This window comes from Cebidichthys violaceus, unplaced genomic scaffold (assembly GCF_023349555.1).
Source record: "Cebidichthys violaceus isolate CVI_PGR_0920_01 unplaced genomic scaffold, fCebVio1.0.p SCAF_9, whole genome shotgun sequence".
Classification (NCBI taxonomy): domain Eukaryota; kingdom Metazoa; phylum Chordata; class Actinopteri; order Perciformes; family Stichaeidae; genus Cebidichthys; species Cebidichthys violaceus.
In genome coordinates, this window is record NW_027176975.1 from 5,616,911 (window position 1) to 5,634,449 (window position 17,539).

Here is a 17,539-nt window from a genome sequence, read left to right on the forward strand (position 1 = left end):
CACCGGCCAGTTAATGGACCAGCAATTGAATTATAATTAAGTGACAGATGATCGGACACAGACATCAGAATCTATCAAAGCAACATTAGCAGCATCAATCAGGACTCCTATGGACTCAAACCCAAGGTTGTATGGAAGAGGAACAATGTCTGGATCAGTCCAAGGTTTAAAGAACAAGGATATTTATCAATATAGATTTTATTTTATTTATTTATTTATATATATTCACAAATTGTGATACAGGGCAACTGTATAAAAATGAAATAATGTAAACCTTGTACAAAATAAGTAGATTAAACTGAAGTTTGCAGAACATTAAGTTAAGACCACGATATCATTCCACTGAGAGTTGGTAAACGCTATAATTGAATTATTTCCCAGCAGTACTTCAGAGTAATGGCCATGAAATTATCAAGTTTTAAAAACATGCAGAACTTCATGGTTGGATTAACAGAGTCATCCATTATAAAAGAGGATGTCTGATAAACAGTAATGGGCCCTTTGTGGCCTTCTAAACCGCTGGACTTAGAGATTACGGTTACTTGCATTTTTCCAAACTTCAGGACAAACTGTAACATGTCTTCAAACTTAGAACCTTTTTTTTTTAGCCACTTGGGGGCAGCGGGAAACAAGTTGCGAACACATTGTTGACAGATCATCACCTTTTAAGTCGATATGGTGAATGTGTTCGCTTATTTTCACATCCAACAATTAAAATGTTCACTCTTTCAGAGTTGGGTGTGTTTAATTGCTCCTCCGTCTTCATCAACTTGCCACTAACTGAGTCTGTCTGCGGTTTGGTGATGAGCAGGTGAGGTAATATTATATTATCATATATCATATTTTCCCCCGAAAACAGCTGCCTTTTGATCAAAATAACCCTTTCCTCTACGAGTTTCGTCAAACAATGCTGTGCTTTTCAGAGGGCAGGGATCGCTTCAACAAAACAGGAGCAAGCAGTGCATGCTGCACTGAACACGGTTAATCACATTGCCCAATCAGATAATGGATTTTCCACATAGAAGCCTCAATTCACTTCATGACTCTTTTATGAGCAAAGGCAGCAGCAAATTCTTATAATATTTTTTTTAACATCAAACCGATGATGACCTGATGTCTTCTTGAGGAGCAACTGTGCACTGAACCAAGTAGTCTGAAATGTTCAAAGTACAGTTTGCTATATTTGGTCCGGTCCTGCTCGACAAACACACAGAACCCTCTTTTGTTCTCCGTTATTGTTACATTCCAGTCTGCCCAGACCAGATCCTGCACTGTTCAAGTACATGCAAGTCCAATGCTATCAGTACCCATGCTGTTCCCTTTTATTTCCTCAAATTCTCTTTTGTTCAGTAATATTGACGAGGCTTTGTCAACACAGCCTGCGTTTAGCCTCATTGTTTCTTCCAGCCGATCTTTGCTGCCCGTTTCCTGTAATGTGAGGAGCTCGATCTCTTACGTCCTCGGGCAACCTACGAACAATCGCCTCATCAATTACACATTACAAGACACACAGACACAAGCATGTGCACCATTGAAGTTTAGGGTTACAAGAGCTTTTTCCATTGATCTCAAGTAAAACTGCCGACCACAACTCCACCCTGACCTCTCTGCACCTGTGGAGGGCTGGGTACAAACTGTTCAGCCCGAAGAGGAAAACAAGAAAAGAAACTGCTTAGTCACATTATCACATTGTCCCTAACGAGAGATCTTTGAAGCTACTGAGGAATAAACAGCAACCATATGTTGCACAGCAACCTCTTTATAGTCTATTTGTGTTTCCACCACATGGACATTAAACATGGCATTCAACCCCTCCATCTACTCCTGCTGCCTTTACAGAAGAATAAAAGGTAGGTGGGATTTGTGTCACTCTTACTTTGACAGAGATCATCAGATGCAAAAGAAACAGCAACACAAATCAATCACGGCAGTATTCTGCAATCGGTTTTCCTCCATCTGTTGACTGCTATGTGTCACTGTAATAGCAACCTGTGCAAGTCAGAACATTCACCTGGATGGCTGTCAGGCCACTTGGCGAATCCTCCCACCAACCGGTCCTGTGTGGACAGGATGAAGCTCCTGTTCTTGTCAAAGTTTGTATACTGGAACACGTCTAAGAGCTGGGAGAGCAGGGGGTGGGGGACCATGAGAGATGAAGAAGGGAAGAAGAGAGAGGTTTTACAAAAATAATAACGAGTCAAATAAATCCAATAACAATCAGAGATTTGTTGGGTATTTTTAACTGGCTGTTTCTGCGGTTTAAAATACATTTTCAATTCTAAAGGTGCAGAGCGTGTTGTGTTTGGAGAGTGAGATCATGCTCCTATCATTGCATTTGATTTCAATAAGGCGGATTACTGCAATCTCCATCTACAGACACTAGTGAAGAAAACGTCAGGCCTTAATGTTGATCATACAGAACTTTTGCCAAATACATTGTTTGCACATTTGTTCCCTCTGGCACAGTTTTGACCCAGAAATTCACAGTTTTCGTGCAACGTGTTTGGTTACACGTGTGTGTGTGTGTGTGTGTGTGTGTGTGTGTGTGTGTGTGTGTGCCTGGCTTACTCATAGCTAGCTGTAGTTAGGCTCACAGTTTTCTTGTCCATGTACCTCTGGCATAGTTATGACCCAAATGCTGACCGGTTTCACAAGTTCTTTTTGGGTTGTGTGTGTGTGTGTGTGTGTGTGTGTGTGTGTGTGTGTGTGTGTGCTGGTGGTGATTAACCCAGTTGTTTCGACAGTGTGAGTATATACAGGGCTTTTAAAAAGACCTCATGTTATTTACTGCATGCCAGCACACTTTATACCTAATACCTCTCTCTCATGAGAAAATGGTGAAAGAGATCTGAGGTAAAATACTTAAATACACTAAACATGTTAATGCCTGCAGGAGTGTGTGTCTGATACTCCGGTCCGTACCTCTAGCGTAGCTCCCACCCAAAAGGAGTAGCATGTGTCTACAGGTTTGTTGGGGCGACCGTGGAAGCCGCTCTGCTGCCTCATGATACACCAGCGCCGGATCCGGTCCAGCTCCCGCTGACTCAGCGCCTCTTCCAGTCGACCCATTAGACACAGAGAGGCTATGGCGCAGTACGTCCAGCCACCTGGACACACAAGACAGTGGATTAGTAAAAACAGGGGGCGTGTCTGTGTGTGGGCTAATTTACCGCCAAATATTTTATAGCATCCAGCTACTCTCACTTAACTTAAATGTGGAAGTGTTCAAAATGTGGAGCTAACTTGTCCAACAATATAAAGAAACGTGTGCTAGTGAGGCAAATGGCTGCTATGGCTGCCTTTTTATATTTTTCTGCACAATAACCTTTGCAAATGAAAAGGAATGCAGAGTGTCATTACAACTCGAGTCACACAAACATGAGTGTGTTCATCGATGGACGACAGGCTGCTATCAGTGCAGCCACAAGCAGCGGCTATCCATCACCTTCTACAAGCCAACCGTCAGCTGCTTTCATGACTGTCACACTTTTTAACATCACCACCAGCCCAGACTGCTTATCTGCTCGTTTGTTTGTGTGCTCGTGTGTGATGGAGAGAAACACAGGGAAGGCGGGTTGAAGGGTTTTGAGTCAGGGGTGTAAATCTGGCCGACGTGCAACACTCGCCTCTAATCACACGTGTCTCGCTCACTATCTACTGCAGGCACAGGACGATACATCTGAATCAAACTGTGGGGAATCCAAAACAATTCATTCTAACAGTAGGTTTAAGACAACCGGAACGTAAATATCTGTCTTCAGAAAACGAGAGTGCATAGTCTAAAGACGAAGAAAATGCTGGAAATAGAGAGGAAGCAGAGAGATAAAAGCCACACTGAAGACATGGAGAAAGTTAATTTATTACCCTGGCACATAGTTCCTGTAATACCACGTTTCACATACTGAACTACACAGTAGCCTAAAACATAATCATCTACAGAAGAAGTCTGTGGAAATTTAAAAAAGCGCACAGTGCGGGAGGTCTTGGCGCTGAACAAACACACACTTCAAGGATGGATGGGTAATGGGCATCTACTGTCTATCTCTACCGATGTGTAATCAGCCCTCAGACAGAGAGTTGGCTGGTTTGCAGAAGACAGCTGAGTCTCAGTGAAGACTGTAATCACAGAAGTTTAATTTATCACAAGGAGGGAAATTACACAGATGCACGAGGATCAACCCCTTCAAACTGTTTGATTTAGATGCAGACTGGATTTATGAAATCTGTCTATGAAGGTGACGATGGATATGCTCCAAGCAGTGTTCTTGAGAGTGTGTGTGTGTGTGTGTGCAGGATGAAGGCTTTTGTGTCAGAATAATAATACGATTTAATTTGAGTGTGTGGGGGTGGGGGGGGTGAGGGGATTAATGAGGACAATGTATTCTACAGAGATGGATTTTATTGGCTAATCCTTTAAACCAGTTACTCCCATCAGCCACTTTCATGCCCTCTACTACTACACCGCCAACGCACCCACAAACCTTTTGATCCGACATGAACCCTGATGATTTTTGTTTAAATCTGGGCTGCCAAATACATGTGCACCCTCCTCTCTGACTGACTGAGATCACCCACGGATGTGCTTTCAGCTTTCAAACTGACATTTCTTTTGACATCTGTAATTAAGTATAGGTCATTACATGATGATTGTACTCACCATGTGACTCTCGCCCAGCTCCCTGGCCAAACCCACTGTCGTATGACTGTGAAGAGGAAAATGAAGAGCCATTCAATTACAAGCAATGTTTCATCAGTGACGATCCCAAAGATCTGGAGGAAAAACCAGGATTATTGCCCTTCTCAAACCAGGCAAAGACCCAGCGCATGCAAAGAGCTTCCGCCCAATCTCTCTGCTGTGCCACCTCTACAAGCTGTTTGAGCTGAACCAGCCATCATACCTCAACAAGCTGGATTCCGACCCGGCAAATCTACAACAAGCCAACTTCTGAACCTCACTCAACACGTTGAGGACGGATTCCAGAAAGGACTGGTAACAGGCGCCGTCTTTGTTGATCCATCTGCCGCATATGACACTGTGAACCATCGCCTCCTCCTAAAAAAGATCTTGGAGTTGACAAAAGACCTGGCACCCACAGACCTCATTGGAGCCCTTCTGAGAGACAGGCGCTTCTTTGTTGTCCTGAATAACAAGCGGAGTCGCTGGCGACAACAACGGAGTGGTCTACCTCGAGGTAGTGTGCTGGCCCCGCTGCTTTATAACATCTACACCAACGACCAGCCAATGGACCAGAACACTGAGCGTTTCATCTATGCAGACGATCTCTGTGTAACATCTCAAGAGTAGAATCAAGCCTCACCACAGCCCTAGATGAGCTACTCCTCTACTACGAGCGCAACCACCTACATGTCAACCCTGCAAAGACCCAAGTCTGCTCCTTCCATCTCAGGAACCGTGAAGCCAACCGACCACTTAACATCAAATGGTCTGTACCTTGGAGTAACCCTGGATTGTACTCTCTCCTTTAAGGAGCACATCAACAACACAAAATCCAAAGTCGGTTCCCGAAACAACATTCTACGGAAACTAACCAACTCCAAATGGGGAGCCACAGCACACACATTCAAAATCTACTGCTCTGGCCCTGTGCTGCTACTCTGCGGAATATGCATGTCCAGTTTGGGAGAGGTCAACCCATGCCAAGAAACTTGACCCAGCACTGAACAACACCTACCGCCTGATCACACAAGCAACCTTCATCTCATTAGACGGGAAGTTGCCAGCCGAGTCGAGAAAACAAAATCTACTAGTGATGAACGGCCATCCCCTCCGTGGATGTCACCCTCCGGCCCAACGGCTAATATCAAGAAGAAGCTTTCTCAGCCATGTCCAGTCCCTAACAAAATCTCTGGAAGAAACCAGAATCTAACTCTGGAAGAAAAAGCTTGAGAATGACCCTCCTCCAACTGTCATGGGAATACCCCCTACCCAACCACCTGTGAATGTGGAGAAGCAGACCATACTATGGAGCACTGCATTGTCTGCCCTCTACTACCCAACCCGTGCAACTCAAAAGACCTTGCAGTGTTCAATAAAAATGCAAAGGACTGTGTAAAGAAATGGGAAACTGTCATATAACCATCACGCTTCAGTGAAACAAAAAGAAGAAGAAGAATCAGTCATGAAAGGCTAATGTGAGCCTGGCAGAAGACGCTGAACTGCTTAGATTTACTCCATGCGTTCATTCACACTGAACCTATCTTTTAAAAAGCATTAAATGGTGAGGCATGATTTAAAGGTGTCGCCACGAACAAAAGCCAACATGCCTTCCTGGCTGCTTGAACCGGCTTTGTAGACTGCAGAGCGGCTCAAGTGTGATGCGTCATTCTCAAAATGAGAATTACTCACACGCGTTTCTTCAGTCTTTCATTTGACTCAAAATGTTGAAAAGGCTGCGCAAGAAGTGGTAATCGTCTTCGATGGGTTGTACGTGTATTTCAGTCTAAACCGACTTTTTTTTTTTCATGCAACAGAGCGGCTACAAATGAGCATGCTCCATGAACGAGGACCTGGTTATTACTTTAAAACAACATTATTTTCTCTGCCGATCATAAGCAGCAGTTCCACTAAATTACACAAGTTCAACAATAGATGGCAGTCACTTGGAAACCATTAGTCCTTGTCCGTCTGGTCCGATCAGATGAACCATAACAATCAGGTTGGTAAACGGACACCTGGCGCCATCCAAATATAAATCAGTGTAGCTTGTAAACTTATCTACTGTTTAAAGGATTTTCAACACAACACCGGCTATCATCTGGTGGCTTCTGTATACTTACAGTCACCAACAACTAACTTGCATTGCCACAGACATTTTGGAATTTACCCACCAGCATGTAGCCGGTGGATAAATATACCTTTTCAGACATGAATCACAGTTATCTGTTAACTAATTAACAGAGCATTCCCTGCCTCCCCTCTCTCTCTCTCTCTCTCGTCTGTGTGAGAAAGATAAAGTCATACACACCCTGCCAACAATGAAGACACACTCTTGTGTTAAAATGTCTTAAACTAAAAACAAGCTGGAGTTTAGAGGTGAATGAGAACATCTCTGTTCTGTTGAGTCGTTCAAGAGACTGAGATGACGGGCATGAACACAACACCTCACACAGACCGCATTGATGTGTCGAACTAACGTCTGATAGAACAACTAACACCGAGGCTAAAGGAAGGGTTGAGTTACACATCAGCCAATCTGACAAAGATATCACTCAGGAGACGCATCATGAAATTGTTGCTCCCTGTGAGGCGAAAGAAACCCTTTGGTACAGCTTTTAAACCATGATTACCTCCATTCCAGTGTAGAGACACTGCTTTGAATGCTGCAGAACAGAGGCTGCACCAAAAACGTCCTATTCTCCCCACAGTCCAATGGCTCTACCTATGTTTTTAACATCTACTCACCAAACTTCCTCTGATGTACTCAATGGCCTTTTGGATGTCCATGCCTGACCAGTCATCCAGGATGTAACAGATACTGGCGGCGCAGTAGATAAACCGTATGTCATTTTCACTTCCCTCTGGCACTGCGTAGAAACTGGAAGCAAGGAAACACAAAGAGACAGAAAGACAAGAGAGTTACACAAACAGTTGAAAATGAGCTGAATGTCTATGTTCCGAATTTGCAGCATTTAAGTCATGTCTTTCTATAAAAAGGCCTGTCAGCTGAAATTGCTAAAGGGTGAACTCAGATATACTTATGTGGGAAGATAGTGTTATCTGCCAGACAAGTTATACAGGCTGCGCGCGTGTGTGTGTGTGTGTGTGTGTGTGTGTGTGTGTGTACAAAGCAACTACTGTTGTAGGACCAAACGTGAGTTTATGTCAGTCCACATTAAGACTGCTAGTGTTCACATGACTTCAGGCATATTTGAGTCAGAGTGAAAGTGCCAGCGTAGATCACGGTGGAAAATGTGCACATGAGTGAGTGTGTGTGTGTCTACACCGACCTGCCGTCCTCCAGCTGCAGAGCTCTGAGACCAGCCAGACAGGCCTGTTTGTTCACCCGGCTCAGGTCGTCTCCGAGTATTAGCAGCGAGCACAGCCCAGTGTAGGTCATGGCTACGTGGCCACTGTCATATGGATGGAGCACACCTGGACCCTTAAGTAGAAATATCAAAATGAGATATTATTCATACAACGGACAAAGAAAACAAATCAAGAGGTTATAGTAGGAGAAAAAGAAGCAGTTCAAAAACAATGAAAAGACTGTTTTGCTATCTACAGACGGCTCAAATGGACCTTTTTGGGGAAATGACTCAGGTTGGCAATGCCATTAAATCCATTACTACGTCTCCATGGGGATAGTGTGGCCAAATGGGATAAGCACATCCAACACAATAACTACATATACAGCTGCTGAGATGATGCTAATACAACTGGGAATGGCCTAAGTATTTCGAGAAGGTTTAATGCAAATGCAAAAATAGACAAAAGGTGTGATCACAGCAGTGAATATGTTTACCCAAAATATATCTTTAGACTATTACATTACATTTTACATACAAGACACAATGTCTGTTCAAACTTGGGATGAGGTTTAATAATCAGTGTGGGGTAAGGCAGTACCTTAGTGCTGTAAGGAATTCCAATATGCGACGATCCGCGAAAACCACAACGGCTAAGGTTAGCTTCTGGAAGAGAATAACAGGAGAAGAGAAGGTGGAGATGTAAGAAACGATGGTGTACTGGTAAACAAAAGAAACTGGAACACAAAAGCCTTTCTCTGTTTTACTGTCTCACAAACCAGGTCTCAATCTGTCCATGTCGACCTTCCAGAAGGTGCTGCAAAGATGCTCAGCGAGCTAAAAATAAAGTGTACTGCTGCCATCTACAGGCCATGGGAGGAACATTGAACGCAGCAGAACCCAATTAACAAAATGTCATCAGCAAAGTAAACAAAATGCTGGTCAGTTTCAACATATGTCAACCCAAGTTTGTGTCACACATCATACTGACTATTTCTGACTGAAATGGTTTATAACACATGGATCATGTTGCATTACATGATGCCATGATCATTTATTCTTAAATGTGTACATTTCACATGTGTATTCAAGCCAGAAAATCTCTACAATATGTATTTTCAGCAGACTAATGTTGAAAACAAAACTGCCAACCATATTTTGGGAAATTGTTCCTACAACAGCATCAGGGACAGAAATGACACATGAGGAAATCTCAAGTGGCCCCCAAGCTGCATTTTCAGCTAATGACAGAAAAACAGCCAGACAACAAACATATAGCGGCAGCAAAAATGAGACCAATCAAACACGGCTATCCAGACATGCTTTCTATTGCATAATTAACTAACTGGGCGTCAAAACAGATGGCACAGAGTTGCTTGTTAGTGACAGAAAAAAACCAAATCATTAAATATTTAAAGACCAACTTTCCCTGATGAACAGAGGTATGGTTAGAACAGGTGAGGAGGGGGGGGGCCGTCCTCCCTCCCTCAGGAAACCATAGAGCCATAGATACACACACACTCCATGACACTATTGAATAATTTACTTCAAATATTTTAGGAAAAGCATGACATGAACCTGATTAAGGTTGTGTTTTTATTAATGTGCACATTCACACACACCACAACACACCAACCAAAGCTTGGAGATTTAGAAACCATGTGTGCAACAGCGTCCGCTCAACGATAAAGAGCATTGGTCCTGTACCTTTACTAAGCTAGCTCTGACCCACTAGTATCCATTCCTCGAGGAAGTTTCTCCTAGAATGCCTTTATTTGATGTCTTTCTCTAGAGCTGAATCAATACGGGAATGTCTTGTCTAGAGTGTCGAAAACAATCCCAAATCATTAATTTGTCCAATAAGGCTCTCGTGAAGTCCTGGAGGTGATAACGCTCCATTCAACTTATTATAACTAACTAATGAATTATTAGTTAACATTTGCTTAGACAACCTTTTGATTTACTGCTCCATGTGAACCATTGCTATATTGGTCGTATTGGCAGTGAATACTTGTTCTGCATCCTTTTTTTTATAATTCACTTCTTTTTTAACTCAGTTTATTTACAGTCAGGTGTGAAAACGTGAGAAGATGTGAGACTTACTGTCCTCTGTGGGCAGAACCTGTAGCGAGTAGATCCACTCGATCATGGTATTCCTATCAATCACATCCAGAGCGTCCAGCACATCGAGACCCGACAGGGCAAAAAATATGATCGTTAACCTGGAAAGAAAGCAGAGAGCAATCTTATTCAAAAGCCACATCTACACGCTACAAATAAATAGCCTAATAGGCCAACAATCTACGTTAGCTGTTGGTTTAGCTCAGCTTTCACTGCAGCTATTTGTTAGGTTTAGAGATGAAGAACCTGCTCATCTTACACATTAACGTTACATTTTTGCTTGACGTTCACTTTCAAATGAGCCTTATTCCTACGAAAATAACCTTCTAACGTTTTCTAATTAGCTTCACAGGGTGTCGTGCAGTTAGTTTCCTGTTTTACTGGTGTTACAGCCAATCTGTCATAACTTCACTGCCATTGCTGATGTTAGCGAGCCCGCTAAGCTAACTTGCGCCAGCCTTCATTCAAAACGGTTGAACCACAGCTAGCTTTGAATGCTAGTCAAGTTCTTCAGCAAAACACATGAACTAAAGCAACGTTTTTCATTCCAGTAAATGTACCTGGTCGTCTCCAGCGAGGCGTATCTCTCAGGTAACACCTGCAGTGTTCTCTGAAAGAATCGTACATGTCTATCTCTTAAAAAGTCTATTTGCTCAAATTCTTCAAAGTGGCTCTCCTCTTCCGCCATCTTTGCATCCGCACCTATGAGGAATCTTTTCCGGTACGTTTGTTTTTCAAAATAAAAGCTTATTCTACAAAGCAATGTACAGAAAGGTCCGTTCATTAGTGTTATCTCTATTGAAGACATAACAAGTACACATAATAAATATTGACTGTTTGGAGATTATTTTTGCTAACTAATAACACTATTACCAGTGAACCATATCAATAGAGGAAAAATAGACCGCCAGAGATAATAAACTGAAGTTTTAAAACATTTTTTATTTAAAATACCAGTTTTGTAAAATGTTAGTTAATATAATTCATAGCAGCACATAGTAGATTCAAAGAAAGGCACAATCTGGTTTTGTGGTCTCATTGCGTGAATTTTCATTTGATCACATTTCTATAAAAACAGAAAACAGAATTCTCAATGCATTTCCGGACTGCTTGGTTGACTTTCACTGTTGCTCATCACAGGTCTTGTCTCCAAGTTGGAACAGCTCTGCAACAAAACAACAGAACATTTTAGTGATTTAACAATCACCTATTATTACCCAAAGCATCACACAAAAGTTGGGGCAATCAGACCTGTGGAACATCTGTAGCACAGGCCCTCCTCCTGAAGATCCAACGTGTTTCATTCGCTCCTCCCATCCCTTAGTGGGACGGGTGAGCCTGGAGGGGTCTCTGCTGACGTGACCATCCACCTGAATGATGAACAAACATTAACCCTTACCTAAATCCACAACCCTCTTTATTTAAGATTTTAAAATGTTTGTGACTTGTTTGCTGCATAACCCTTACCTTCTCCTTTAACTTAGCAGTGATCCTCCTCCGTCTTTCCTCTTCTTCTTTTACCTTCAGCTGTTTCTCCTGAAGCTTTGCCTCCACCTTGTGAAAATCCTGCAGAAAGGCAGACCCAAGCTTTGTATTTTACACCGTGCAGTCATTTATCTTCTTACACTAGCCTTGGCATTTATTCCCACATTTGAAAAACTGGAAAAATAGCTCTCTTAAATACTTTACAACCTCACAAAACAAGACCTGTGCTCCAGTGAGAAAGCCTGGTCCTTCGAAGTGGTAATACAAAGTACAACAGACAAAAAAGCTGGTGCTTCTTGGTGTTTTTGTAATTCTCAGACTTCATACCCTTTCATTAAAGCGTTTGATGACTTTTGCTGCCTCCCTTCTCCTCTCGTCCATCTCCCTCTGCTCCTCCTCTTTCCCCCTCCTCTCCTTTTCTTCCTCCTCCTCTCTCCTCAGTCGTAGCTGCTCCTCAATTGTCAGCTTCACTTCCAGCTGCCGGCGACGCTCTTCCTGAAAAACACAACATTTTCTGATAAAGCTAAAAAGGGCACCAAGCATATTTACATATATGTGTGTATGTGTATCGTTTTTCAACGCTAAATAAATTCAGAGACGCACAGATAAGTACATATCAATACAGAATCACTATCTTTGATGAACCACAACCACAGTAAAATTAATGTTCACAGCCACACACACACACACACACACACACACACACACACACACACACACACACACACACACACGCAAAGCACCATTGCCCGCCTCCTTTTTTGTATGTCCTCAGCCAGCCTCTGCTCCTCCTCCTGTTCCTTATTCCTTCTCTTCTCTTCCTTCCATTCCTCCAGTCGTCGCACTGCCTCCCTCCTCTCCTCCTCAGTCCTTGAACAGAAGAGGATAAAACACAATGAAACAGATGTGACACCAAAGTGACGAAACAAAAAGAGCAAATAAAGTCCCCAAATTTACGTGTATTAAAAGAGTCCATTGAAACACTTTGGGTGTCAGGTCTGGTGGGATCGTTTGACTTGGGGGTGCATTTCACAGCTTTAGCCAGGAAATCAAAGTCTGCTCCACCTCATCTTTATGTGTTTTTTATTCTATGCTCTACTTCTGACTCACCTGTGTTGGTGGGCCTGGCTCTTGGCCTTCTTCTCCCTCCTCCCTGCCTCCTCCGCCTCCTCCTGACTCTGTATTCTGGTCTGGCGTTCCCGATGCTTGCTGGCTTTCCACCGCTGTATAGCCTGGGTATCGTACGAATACAAGTACAACATATTCAAAAGACCAAACAGCTCTCTCTGGGCCCCGGCTTTATACAGAATAAAGTCAGTTCTAATTGAAGTTAATGGAATACAAGTGTACAAGCACTGTAGGCATAGTTATACTATCGGAAACCAATCAATTATAGCAAAGGTTGTACTTTATTGTTCACACAACCTGGTGGAGGAAACAACAGAATTTTAAAGATGTTAAAATTGTATCTAAAAAAATTAATGACAAAATCTTTTTTCATTTTTCTAACAATTAAAAATGAAAAATCTGGATTTAGTTAACTTTTCCAATCCAAAGTCAGGTGACCTAGTAATAACAAGAGGACTTGGTGAAGTTAGGGATGTGGCTTATGCGTCATCTTCTTGTGATGCTTACAACTTGCAGAGGACTGTTGTGTTCACCAGGTTTGCTTTCCTTTTGAGCTCATACATGTTTTGTCTCTCCCATCTCATTCTTCATCATTAAATGTCAGAAGGATGAATAATTATTAATTAATAGTGCTCATATTTAAACAGACTTTACAAATGACTTCACAATTTAGAATAAAATGGAAGGGTTACTGATAGTATTTAAAATGTACTATGAACTATGTTTAAAGTTCCCATTGCCGTATACCAGTGTCAGAAACAGGTTTGCATTTTTGCAGCAATGTCTTTATTATTAACTCAACAAATGACTAAAATAATATTGAAAAGTGATTGTGGTCAAACACCTAGGGTGATTTAAATGTATTAAATCAGATATATGTGTAGAGAACACCTAACAGAACTTCATCACAAAACTAAATGTATTACGTAGAATGAAGAAAAAAAAAGCACTCCAAGAGACATTGGTAGTTAAGTCTGGGACAGTTGAATGTAGAAATTGAGACAGTCATCGGACACTGAGGAAAAAAGTTCATTTCCAGCCCTGTTGTACCTCTCTCTTTTTGTTCTGTAGGTAGATCAGCTCCTGATGCCAGTCCTCATGTTGATCTATCTCCTCCAGTGTTTTACCAGGCAAGTACAGCTTGGCCTCTTTCCTGTAGGCTGGTTGCCCACTGTGCTTTGCCCAAACCTGTAAATCAAACAGATTAGAGCCGGACAGACAGGGATCTTGAGGTGATCAACCTTTGGCTTAGCATCCGCGAAATGCAAAACATTGAACACTGTTAGATTAAGTAGTGGTGTCCAGTGTGTGCAAAGATCCGCAAGTAGGAAGGTGGCAGAGGAAAGGAGACTTTTCATTATTGAGACAGAATAACAGTAACGTCTTACTTTTAGGAAGGCTTGGTGGTCATATTGGTCCCAGCCACCACAAGCGCCTCCTGTCTTCAGCAGGAAAGACTCCAGTGCTCGGACCTCTGCAGGGAGGTCTCTGTCTGGGGGTTTGGTCTAGTAGGAAAAAAAATCATGAATGAAAGACACTAAGAATGTAATAAACATTATCTGTCAACTCGTAACACACCTTTTAATGATTTCAAACATGTTGTTTTCCATCTCAAGAGGTTAACATTGTGTGATATTTATTCATCACATCCTCAGATTCAACACTCAAACACAAACGTGACTGTCCCTCCTCTTTTCATTGCATACTGTACATGATGACAACAGAGGAAATACAGGAACAGGAGGAGAAGGAAAAGGAGAGGCAGACCTTCACAGTGGGAGCTGTGTGTAGTTTGGGGTCTGATTTGACAGAAACGTTCAAGTTTTCAATCTTCTTCTCATAAGCAGAAATCTCCTGTCTGCATGTCCTCTCCTCCTTCAAAAGTTCCTCAAAGCTGAGAGGAGCAGAGAAACACAAAAGATAATTATTCATATTTTCATGAGCGTACACATATTCATTCCCACTGTGGAGCAAACACGGATCAGTACACTGTTTTACTTGTCTGCCTGATTGGGTGCATAACCTTGTAATTTTTGAATAGTTTAAACCGGGCATGTTTTATTTATCTATATATTTATATATTTTATTCATGAGATTAAATGTGTATTGGATTGCATATGAAATAGTGTGTTTTTTCTAATATTTCAAATTGTGTGTGCTCTATGTATGTAACTGAACATTAAGTTAAAAGTGGTATTTCTTAATAAAGGACGTTACATTGTATTGGGGTTTCTACTTTTCTGGTTACTGAGTCAAAACTGGTGTGAAGCTGTTGAGTGCATCCTGTTACCATGAGCGCTGGTCCACTTTAAGGGAGTTAATTGAGCTTTCCACCTCTGACATTACTTCCTTCAGTCTTTCAATCACTGAAAACACAAGTAGAAATGCAGAAACATGAATACAAATCTGATTTTCACTGTACATGATTATGACACTACAATGTATTGAGCAGTGCACTACTTTACAATGGCATCTTTTGTATGGATGTAGCAGAATGGCACAAATATTGATGATTGTTTATAAGGCAGTACAAAAAAAAACAACTTACACTGAGGAGTTGGCTTCACATCTACTAGCTGTCTCTGAAACTTCCTCACGCCATTATGAATCTTCACTAGCTGCCTTTGAAGATTCATCTCTAAAGAAAAAGAAATGCAAAGAACATTATGAACAGCAGTTTGTATCAAAGTGGTGAAGTGTCGAGGGTGGATGTCTCCGTTAACATTGGTTTACTGCTCTGACTCTACTTCCAGGAAGTAGGCAGAGAAAAGGCCATGGAAATAAATCACAATGGAGTATTTTACACCACATGGTGTTAAGGCTGTCTCAGACCTATATTCACCAAGCCACATTAGACCATCTGGGGGGGGGGGGGGGGGGGGGGGGGGTGTTAGGATACTGTCATGCAAAGAAAGACCCACTCTCAGCATTTCTTTCTTCTTCCAGCACTTTTTCGTACTCTTCCAGTTCTCCAGTCACATCTGTCCAGCCATTCTTTCTGCACTGAACACTCAAGGTCCTCTCTTTCTCCAGCTTTTCAATCCTGTGAGGTGAGAGTAGAACAGTTAAATGGGTATAGTGATGACACATCAATATTAAGGCTTTAAACGCTTCACAAAGTCCCTGATGCCAAACTCCCTACGTGATTTGACGTGTTAAAGTAGTTTAGTGATTGGATATAGAAACACAGCACACATAAGGAATGTGCCTCATCAGCACCAAATCAGTTCTTGCTGTTGTCGAGCTTGTATGAAAGTGTTATTTTACTTTCCATACAAAACATGTGTGTGTGAAGTATTTGAGGGCTAAAAGTTAAAGCAACAAAACACACACACCATGCACTGTAATACGATCCATTACATTATGCCTGCAGTAAATGCCATTGTGAAGCTTACACATGAGCGACATTCTGTTTGTTGATCTTATAGTGAGTCTCGTCTGTGGTAATGTATTTCATTTTGTGTTGGGCTCTCATCAATTTGTCCACCAATGGATCTGTACAGTGAAAGTCAAGCGGTTGAGGATTTCGAATGAGATGTAAAATAAAACACTGAGCAGCTTCACTTACTGCCTCCGGTTTTTCTCGGCTTCCCTGAGAAAGTGAGCAGCTCTCTGCGTGACGAGCCTCTGATCCACGCCGTCACTGCTGACAGGAGAAGATGAGCAGCGCTGCTGGACACTGCTGGAGCCTCCATCTCCCTGCTCGAGTTCATGCAGGGAAAAAGCAAGACAGAACAGCTGATCGTAGGGCACTGCATAGTAGCGATTGCAGGTGTAAATTCAATACATTCTGGAGCAACGTAGCGTCCGATAATGGAAGCTCGTACATCAGAGCACAGCACCATGAGAAACGTGCAACAAAGTCACACACGACGTGCTCTTACAAAATACCACACAAACAGTACAAAGTAAAGACACGACAAGAGCACACCGGACTACGTTAGATGACAAGCGGTCTACTCCATCTCCTGTAACTAGCTAACGTTAGCTAGCATTGGTTAACAGTAAGCCGTATCTCCTGCTGTCCTTGAACACATCAAACATCTGAGAGGACTCAAGTTGTTGACTACATGTCAATTTTGAGATCAAATGCATTGGATATCTCTGTGATAGCTACCGAGCAATGCTTATCAGCGCGTCGCGTGGTTGCTAGGGCGGCCATGTTTAAGTGAATCTGTAAACAAAACAAACATTATTAAAAACGTGCGCCTGCAGTTACTGGCTCCTACCAGCAGAGAGCGCTGCTCATCATTAATCGGTTGGACATGAACGAATGGACTGGACTTTGTTATAGCTGGTGCTGTTTAGTTTAGTTTAGTTTAGTTATTTATTTATTTCGCCCAATTCAAACAATAAAATAAAAATACAATTAGATGAATTAGATGAATATCACGATGCAGGAAGAGGCAAAAAGCCAACTGGCCTTATTTGAAGCCTCTACCTAACGTTATATAATATTACAATTGTACAAAATTTCAGAGAACATACAATGAATATGCATAAGATATGACTGTGTCAAATATTATTGACAAGATGGTTTACAAGATATGAAATATGATAATAATATCAATACATTACAAATAACAAAATACAAATAAAATGTAATTGTGCCATGTATGTGTGTGAGAGTAAGCCTGGGCTTGTGTTTGTTCAGAGGATGTCCGTATGAGTGAAACAACTATAAATGTAATACAACAGCTAAAACAAGAAAGACATGAACAATAATACATAAAAAAAAGCATTTACAAAACAGCAATTTGATTTTCTGCTGTAAAAGATCAGAGCCGATGATCAGAATACACGATGGGAGGCAAACCTC

General features: G+C 41.9%; 2 protein-coding genes across 2 annotated transcripts; both read right to left on the minus strand.

Annotated features, from left to right (window-relative positions):
• Positions 1 to 1,862: 1,862 nt before the first annotated feature.
• Positions 1,863 to 10,795, minus strand: pggt1b (protein geranylgeranyltransferase type I, beta subunit). The gene is made up of 8 exons (XM_068703774.1): positions 10,668 to 10,795; positions 10,090 to 10,208; positions 8,588 to 8,652; positions 7,969 to 8,120; positions 7,424 to 7,556; positions 4,658 to 4,703; positions 2,923 to 3,107; positions 1,863 to 2,120 (listed from the first exon to the last, which is right to left on the minus strand). Exons 1-8 carry the CDS (start codon positions 10,793 to 10,795, stop codon positions 1,974 to 1,976), a joined length of 975 nt encoding a protein of 324 aa, XP_068559875.1. The 3' UTR covers positions 1,863 to 1,973.
• Positions 10,796 to 11,085: 290 nt separating this feature from the next.
• On the minus strand, positions 11,086 to 16,882 carry LOC137867127 (coiled-coil domain-containing protein 112). Its single transcript, XM_068703563.1, has 14 exons — positions 16,838 to 16,882; positions 16,289 to 16,419; positions 15,642 to 15,763; positions 15,269 to 15,358; positions 15,011 to 15,086; positions 14,488 to 14,614; positions 14,109 to 14,225; positions 13,771 to 13,908; positions 12,703 to 12,824; positions 12,336 to 12,462; positions 11,920 to 12,087; positions 11,575 to 11,673; positions 11,359 to 11,477; positions 11,086 to 11,272 (listed from the first exon to the last, which is right to left on the minus strand). The coding sequence occupies exons 1-14, from the start codon at positions 16,880 to 16,882 to the stop codon at positions 11,242 to 11,244; spliced, it is 1,512 nt and encodes a 503-aa protein (XP_068559664.1). The 3' UTR covers positions 11,086 to 11,241.
• Positions 16,883 to 17,539: the final 657 nt, after the last annotated feature.

Excerpts from the sequence above, each read along its gene's own strand:
- pggt1b (XM_068703774.1), bottom strand. The coding sequence starts at position 10,795 with ATGGCGGAAGAGGAGAGCCACTTTGAAGAATTTGAGCAAATAGACTTT. Across the intron at positions 3,108-4,657 it reads AGCTGGGCGAGAGTCACATG|GTGGCTGGACGTACTGCGCC; the intron begins GTGAGTACAATC and ends TTGTGTGTCCAG. Across the intron at positions 2,121-2,922 it reads GGGTGGGAGCTACGCTAGAG|CTCTTAGACGTGTTCCAGTA; the intron begins GTACGGACCGGA and ends CTGCTCTCCCAG.
- LOC137867127 (XM_068703563.1), bottom strand. The coding sequence starts at position 16,882 with ATGGCCGCCCTAGCAACCACGCGACGCGCTGATAAGCATTGCTCG. Across the intron at positions 12,463-12,702 it reads AGCCAGGCCCACCAACACAG|GACTGAGGAGGAGAGGAGGG; the intron begins GTGAGTCAGAAG and ends CTTCTGTTCAAG. Across the intron at positions 12,088-12,335 it reads AAAAAAGGAGGCGGGCAATG|GAAGAGCGTCGCCGGCAGCT; the intron begins GTGCTTTGCGTG and ends TGTGTTTTTCAG.